The following is an 8645-nucleotide window of genomic DNA, read 5'->3' on the forward strand; positions in this document are numbered from 1 at the left end:
ATAGACATTTAGTTAAGTGACAATACACCTACAATTTATTTCCCTTATTAACTCGGAACAAGCTACCCATAGTTGCACCGCGAACGTGTATTCGTCAAAACAACTGTTTCCCTTAAGTTTTTACATTTAAATTAGGGACAAGGTCTACATTTAAATTGTACAAGTTTAAAAATGGACAAAATGAAGTGGCGTTGAGTGATGGATATTCTGGGACGAAGTTTATACACATTTCTGCATCGATGCATGAGAAAAGTAGCAAATAATATATATTGCTGAAATAAGTCTAGGTGGTAGTTTTATATATTATATGAACTTTTATTTGTTTTAAGACTAACGTTAGTATTTTCGTAACTTGAAAATAAATTTCAATATTAACTAATTAAACAGAAAAATATACTAAATATACAAAATTTTTCACTGATATAAATTTAGGTTCAAACAATTGCATTTTGGATTATGTCACTTATAACAAGTATAATACTTTCTTCAATATTATTGATGCTGAAATTGTTGATTTATTTCGATGATTGTTCTGTACTACGAAATAAAATGGACACAATTTTATATATTAAAAGAAAGAAACTACCTCATTGATCGTTCTATTGGAATATTGGATACTATACCATACATTAGGGATATTCGATTCCGATTCGATTCTTTAGAAAATCGATTCTTTCGGTACAAATATCGATCTTTTGAATCGATTCTTTGGTATTCTATTTTCCCCAGAATCGATTCTTTCATGTAAGAATTGAAGATCTCTAGGGAATTAATTCTCACTTTTTATATCGACTTTTTGGTTTAGATGGAATTTTTAGAAGAATCGATTTTTCTTATCCATAAAAACACATTCACTCCTAAAAAAAGTATAAGAATAGCGATTAAAATATAAACAATGTAGGTGGCCTGCTTTTGATGTAAGACCACGGAATATAAAAAAATACAAGATCGATTTTTTACAATAATCGATGCCGCATAGAAGAATCGTATGGGATAGTCTGTTTACAAAAATGAAAATAAAAAAGGAAACAAAAAAAGTCAATTCTGTTCAAACCGATTCTTTGGTTTCGATTTTTGAAAGGAATCGATTCTTTCTGGTGAATTGAACATCCCTACCATACATACTCCGAAAGTCAAACAGAAATCGCAAAAAAGCATTAAAAATTTAGATCTTAAATTGAAATAAAATAATCAATTAGATTAGCAAATGTTATGACAATTAGTATTGTAATTTTAAGTAATTGCAATGTTTAATATAACAATGTGAAGTGTGTGAGAAATTTTATTAACGTTATACAGGGTGAGTCACCTAAGGCAAGCCACCTGAATAACTTCTACATTTTTGGAGATGGAAACAAATATTTCAGACAAAAGTTGTTTGGTTTCGATGAGTTCATTATGTGGTGTACATAACTTTTCTTCAGATGTAGGCGCTTAGAAGATTTGAAGGTCAATTTAGTTTTTTTAAATGGAATGGGCTACTTTTTTATGCATCAAACGATGCAGCTAGACATTCTTTATAAAAAAGTACTGACCTATGTATGTATGTCGAAAAGCTGGTAGTTTAGCAGATATTTCAATTTAAATAATTCTAAAATTCCTACTGACATTAGCGTTTATTTACAAGTATGGTTCAACATCACGACCATTTGCGTTACAGCATTTTTTAAATCGATGAAGGACTGGCCTACGTTATTTAATGTAACGGCTGACATTTTGCCACATTCGTCTATAATACGCTGCTACATATCAGTCACTGTAGTTGAATCTTTCGCGTAAACTTTATCCTTTAAATAGCCAGTCCTTACTTCATCAATTTCAAAAACGTTGTGATGCAAATGATCATTATGTTCGACCATACTTGTAAATAAACGCTAATGTCAGTACGAATTTGAGAATTATTTAAACTGAAATATCTCCTAAACTACCAGCTTTTTGACTTACATAGGTCAGTACTTTTTTATAAAGAATGTTTAGCTGCATCGTTTGATGCATAAAAAAGTACCCCATTCCATTTAAAAAAACTAAATTGACCTTCAAATCTCCTAAGCGCCTCCATCTGAAGACAAGTTATGTACACCATAGAGTTACGTACACCAAGTTATGTAATGGGCTCATCGAAACCAAACAACTTTTGTCTGAAACATTTGTTTCTATCTCCAAAAATGTAGAAGTTATCCAGGTGGCTTGCCTTCGCCGACACCCTGTATAATATCGCGGAATAAAAATTAGGAAAATGTTAGAAAGGAGAGTGGTCTACGTAATAAAAATTGTTGGCCCTTAAAAGAGCCGATTAGAATATGCTGCAGCATTTACTTTGAACTGGTGTACTTGGTAACAGCTTTAGTGCCTTCAGAAACAGCGTGCTTCGCTAATTCACCAGGCAACAAAAGTCTGACGGCAGTTTGGATCTCCCGAGATGTGATGGTCGATCTCTTATTGTAATGAGCTAGACGTGAGGCTTCAGCAGCAATCCGCTCAAAGACATCATTCACGAAACTGTTCATGATGCTCATCGCCTTGCTGGAAATACCAGTGTCAGGATGGACTTGCTTCAGCACTTTGTAGATGTAGATTGCATAGCTTTCCTTCCTCCTTCTCCTCTTTTTCTTATCAGTCTTGCTGATGTTCTTCTGAGCTTTGCCAGCTTTCTTCACAGCCTTTCCACTCGCTTTAGGAGGCATTTTCCTAACGATTTTATAAACTCGAGACAAACTCTACAGCAGCGAAAATTCACAACTGAATGTTGGAACGCAAGGGAGGCTCTGTATATATAGTGTGAAAGGACAGCCGACGGCGCACCAATCACGTGCGAGCTGCCGCTTCATTGGTCGGTCCGAACCTCAACGAACAGCTATATAAGCGGAGCTCTCGCTCTGAAACCTCACATTACTTCTGAATCTCTTGAAGTTTAATTCGCTTGTTGTTTTCAAAGTTATCGAGAAAATGTCTGGCCGTGGCAAAGGTGGAAAAGCTAAAGGAAAGGCGAAGTCCCGTTCAAGTCGTGCTGGACTCCAATTTCCTGTTGCTCGTATGCTCAGACTTCTGAGAAAAGGAAATTACGCCGAACGTGTTGGTTCAGGAGCACCAGTATATCTGGCTGCAGTTATTGAATATCTATCAGCTGAAGTATTGGAATTGGCTGGCAACGCTGCTCGTGACAACAAGAAGAGCAGGATTATTCCTCGTCATTTCCAACTGGCCGTCCGTAACGATGAAGAATTGAATAAATTGCTGTCTGGTGTTACTATCGCTCAAGGCGGTGTATTACCGAACATTCAGGCAGTTCTATTGCCAAAAAAAACTGACAAGAAAGCGTAAATCTGTCATGATTCAAACATACAAATGGCCCTTTTCAGGGCCACAAAATATTTTAACGCGAAGGAATTTCTGCTTGCTAGTTCATTTTGTGTTATACTTTTCAATGCAGTAAAGTAACGAAGTACCTTAACGCTTTCACGTACGCACGTTAAGAAAAAAGGGTAATTATTGAGATTAGGTTACACCTCACAGATTTTGATGAAATTTAAATATATTGTAAAACTCAACATTTTGAACAACTTTTTCCTATACATATAACCGCCGCTCGGCCATAGTTTTCGAGATATTTTCGATAAACTGTCGAAACTAACACATTGAATTCTGGCCATCCGTGTGCGTCCGTGACAACGTACGCATTAGGATGAGATCGCCGCTTTTCTACTGTTTCTGCAGGCAACAGCGCGGCGACCGATGACCAATATATATCGTGTGTACTTCTGCATTCATGATTTCAATGTATCGTAGCTATGATGGCAGCTGGGAATTTAATATAGCCTAACCTAACCCAATCTACTCTAGCTAATCAGTGAATTAAGTTAGGTTAGGGTAAAGTGATATTCTGGTCGCCTCACGGCGACCAGACACACATACTGAGATTCAAAATCATGAAAATTAATTAAATTTGATTTTTAAGCCCACCCGTAGTATATGTATATACAGGGTGGCCCACATAACTCTTAACAGCTCAATATCTCGAAAACTATGACATCGATTTTAAAGTTCTTAGTCTTAAATTGCATGGATCTGAAGGGCCTTTCTAACTACATAAACATGAAGTGGCCCCCCTTCTTCTTTAATGGGGGGCGGGGGTACCTTTATAATTTTAAACGGAACCCCTTAGAAAACGATACATATTTAGATTCTATAGGAAAAAGCAAGTAAATTTTGTCTGAAACATTTTTTTGTCAGATATTTCCATGATGAGATTATAACAGTTTAAAGTTTCGACTTGTAGGTACCTACTTGAAGCGCTCATTTGACATTAGCACCTCATTTTCAAAAAACAAAACTTTTAGTAACAGTTCTATTTGCACCCGCAATAGTTCTACAGTTCCTGAAAGGTTTCAGAAATATGTAGTTCCGGCGAAATACCTGAAAAAATAGCATTTTGAAAATATGAGGTGCCAACTTCGCATGGCACCGCATCATGCGAAAAATGTTATTTAAATCATCGTACTGACGATGAGAACGTTTTCATGGATAACTGAGTCAAATTCAAGAATTGTACCTACAAGGAAGTACCTACAAATCGAAACTTCAAACTGTTATAATCTCACCATGGAAATATCTGACCAAAAAATGTTTCAGACAAAATATACTTGTTTTTTCCTGTAGAATCTAAATATGTAACGTTTTATAGGGGGTTCCATTTAAAATTATAAAGGTACCCCCGCCCCCCATTAAAGAAAAAGGGTGGGCCACTTCATGGTTATGTAGTTAGAAAGGCCCTTCAGATTCATGCAATTTGAGACCAAGAACTTTAAAATCGATGTCATAGTTTTCGAGATATTGAGCTGTTAAGAGTTATGTGGGCCACCCTGTATATATTGATGTCGGTCGCCGTGCTGTTGCCTCCAAAAATAGTAGGAAAGCGGGGATCCCATACTAATGCGTACGTTGTCACGGACACACACGGATGGCCAGAATTCAATGTGTTAGTTTCAACAGTTTTTCGAAAATATCTCGAAAACTAAGGTCGAGCGGCGGTTATAGATATGTATAAGAAAAAGTTGTTCAAAATGTCTAATTTTATAATATATTTAAATTTCATGAAAATCGGTGAGGTGTAACCTAATCTCAATATAATTACCGAAAAAAGTAATAAAGTTTATTGTATTTTTACCATAGCACAATGTTCGGACGCGGTTGAGAACCTTTGTTGATCGAGGGAGGTTTATGATCTCAAGAGGCCCAGCGTGTTCGTCGCCGGGAATAGCCCTTTGATTCGAAGGACGAGTCAAGGCAGGGCCTTTGTCTATCGGTTTTCGCTCGGTTCGGTCCCACGAAGACACGTGCAAATCATAAACGATCTAACGGTTCCGCTGTCCCTTGTGCGTCATCGATAGAAGAAAGAAAGAAAGAAAGGACATTTTCAAATGCCACCCCTCTTATGCTAGAGTTTTCAGGCGATTTCCGGGTATTTTTTGCTTGCCTTTTTAGTCGACTAAAAGACTTCGTACAGTTCGGATCACGGTCGTGACATGGTAAGTTCGCGAGTGCAAGAGCCGAATCTCTTTCGAATTTAGAATAATCGGATGTCGTTCGGATGTGACTAATACAGTCACACCGACGACCCGTAGGGTTGATTACATCACGTAACCACCCTGACTACACATATTACAATCACTTACAAGACACCCGTGGTCGTGACGACGACCCGGTAGAGTGGTTACTCCATGTAATCACTCTGACTCGATATTATTGTTCAATACGGAACGACCCGTGGTCGTGACGACGACCCGGTAGGGTTGGTTACTCCACGTAACCATCCTGATTATATATTACATTGGCGCAATGCAAAACACCCGAGGTCGTGACGACGACCCGGTAGGGTTGGTTACTCCATGTAACCACCCTGATTACACAATACAAGATACACGCAATCGTACTTATGATCCGGAGAGCAATGGCTTCACATGTGACTATTCTGATTTAAATACAACATAAGATAATATTACATGCGATCGCTCGCACCTCGCTTCAATTCGTTTTTTCTTAAATACATTTCAAGAATCAGGGGTTTTCATGCCGTATGGCTTTTCCCCTTCGTTTTTGAGAGCCAATAAAATCAAACATTTCTCGCTCAATTATTATTAAATTTATTTATTAACCTACCTCATTCCTTATCTTAATCTGAAATACGGGACTTCTCCATGTTGGAGAGGTTTCGACGCTACAACAATACTATTTAGGATAACTTTTTACTTCTATTAATAAATTCATAATATTGTTGAATCCTTTAATAAATCAAGACCGAGTAAACAACAACTAGTTATTATTTCTCTTGAAGTACAAAAGGAAGCTATCGGAGCCAAATCATCAGAATATAAACGAACATGAAAATTTTTTGCTAATTACTTGCTATGTTTTGCCGTAAAAAATAATCTTTTTGCTCCAGTCATTAAAAAGTTACAAAGGGCTAGATAGCTTAATATTAAGCCATCTAGCCATTGTGAAATATCGCATATAATAAAATAAAACAAAAAATCAATAACACATACATTTTTTGCTATTTTTTGTTATATTTTACATTGAAAAGTATTTTTTTTGCTCCAACTGTTACAAAGTTACAGAAGGTTAGATAACTTTTTAAACTACACTGCTCAAAAGAAATATGTCATAGAAAAATTTTAGGCAAAAATTGGCCAACTTTATTGACAGTAACTCCGCTAAAAATCATAGTAAAATCATATTCTTTTTTTTTAATTAAAGCTTGAAATCTCTACTTTAAGATACTATAGTTCGATTTTAGGTGTGATGCATCCCTACCACTGTAACACCTTAAATGTGAGGGCATGTTTATTATGTTGAAAATTACAAAGTTTGACGGAATGCATGGACGTGCCACATTTTTTTTCAGGGATACTGTTTGCAGAAACATAAAGTACAAACCTTACTCTTTAATTTCTAAAAAAGAGAAAAGTCGCTGCCATTTTTTTTTGCAAAGATACAGCATTTTAAAGTAACTAAATATTATTAGAACAATGATGTTAATACCTAAAAATGCTAAAGTTTATTTTTATTGTTATATACAATGCTTTTTGTAGTGTTTAAATAACTATTTCCATATCATCAAGCTCTTCTTCAGATGGAAGAGTGAACTTTGATGGATTTAAGGTGATGCGAGCGTCGAGGCCGAACTTCGAATTCCGCGTCGGTAAAACAGTCAACGTTGCATTGAAAATTAGACCGAACAGAAACTGATTTCAGCGCCACCTCAGTTATTGCATCCAACTAACGGCATGCTATTCTACATCACTTTTCGCAAACATCTAAATGACACACGGATGCTACGATAATTATATTAAAATTTAAAATACGATACTGTACACAAGGAAAAGGAATATGGTAATAAATGATAATAACGTAATTTGTGTGAAATGTTATATATTTAAAAAAATCAAAATCAAAAGTAGTTAAAATGAATGGTCGGTCCTGACCTGTTACGACCTTGGCCGCGGCCGCGACCGCGAGCTTCTATTTGAATGTTTTGCCGCCGCAGCCTATTCAATCTCCTCCGCCTGTGGCGAATCTGCAACCTGTCTATGGACCTGATTGACTGTAAAAATAAATATTACGTTATTATTCATAAACATTGGATAGAAGAAGGAAGTAACATAGAAACAAGAACGTAAAAAAACGACTTACTACATGCTGCTGCAGCTCATCAGGCTCATACAAGTTCTCCAGCGGCGATCGCTGTGCCTGTGCCGTCTGTTGTGGAAAAAAAATTATGTTATTATATATAAATAAATAATATCAAAAATGGTACAAACATGAACGTAAAACAAACGACTTACGATATATCCATCGCGTTTCATTTCTTCTAATTTGTTCTGCAGATCCTGTATTTGCTGCTGCAGCGAAACATATACTAATAACAACAAAAAGTGTCTGATGCATAAAATCACAGCCGACTCTAGTACTAGCCATGCTGAACAACGTGGCAACACCGCTCACGTGACAATCGGGAGTCCTATTTTCAAAAACAGAGTCCTGTGCTCGGAATTGTAATTAACGTCTTTTTTAATTAAAAGCTGTAGTAATATACGCTATTTTATATCAATTATGTATAAACAATACATAAACGTTGCAACTATGGCAAATAGAAGTGATGTGGTAGTATAAAATTGTTATAAATGTGATATAAATTTTGTGTACTCTCGAAGTAGTTTGGTGTTGTGAAGCATGATATTTGAAATATTTACAGTGGTTTCAAGAAAATTTAGGTATGAAGCAAAATGAAACCATCTTTGAATCAAATTGAAACATTTAAGAATTGATAAACGTGTATATAAATGAATAAAAACCTTGAAACAAGCGAAATTATTGGAACGAAACCAAAGAGGTTAAGTGAAGTCCAGACAGTAGCCGAGAGTCTGACGATGTTGATTGGCTGGGAGTCTGGGAGTCCGGGAGGCAGATAGAGTAGGGTTAGATGTTGATATATTCAGACCGGACTCCCGCGGTGTTGCCATTTTTACTTCAGCACGGCTAGTACTAGAGTCGGCTGTGATAAAATAACGATCTAGTTTTTCATCTTCGACGTCAAATCCGTAACTCCTCCATGTACGTTTTACTTTATATGGCTCTTCTTTATCCAC

At 36.3% G+C, this 8645-nt stretch overlaps 2 protein-coding genes across 2 annotated transcripts; one reads left to right on the forward strand and one right to left on the reverse strand.

The window, feature by feature from the left end:
• Window positions 1-2294: 2294 nt before the first annotated feature.
• LOC114881857 (histone H2B-like) lies at window positions 2295-2725 on the reverse strand. Its single transcript, XM_029198742.2, has one exon. The coding sequence runs from the start codon at window positions 2682-2684 to the stop codon at window positions 2313-2315; it is 372 nt and encodes a 123-aa protein (XP_029054575.2). The 5' UTR covers window positions 2685-2725; the 3' UTR covers window positions 2295-2312.
• A 185-nt stretch (window positions 2726-2910) lies between these two features.
• Window positions 2911-3333, forward strand: LOC114882476 (histone H2A-like). The gene has a single exon (XM_029199365.2). It carries the CDS (start codon window positions 2947-2949, stop codon window positions 3319-3321), a length of 375 nt encoding a protein of 124 aa, XP_029055198.1. The 5' UTR covers window positions 2911-2946; the 3' UTR covers window positions 3322-3333.
• The last annotated feature ends 5312 nt before the right edge of the window (window positions 3334-8645 follow it).

The sequence above is a fragment of the Osmia bicornis genome, chromosome 5 (genome assembly GCF_907164935.1).
Source record: "Osmia bicornis bicornis chromosome 5, iOsmBic2.1, whole genome shotgun sequence".
NCBI lineage: Eukaryota > Metazoa > Arthropoda > Insecta > Hymenoptera > Megachilidae > Osmia > Osmia bicornis.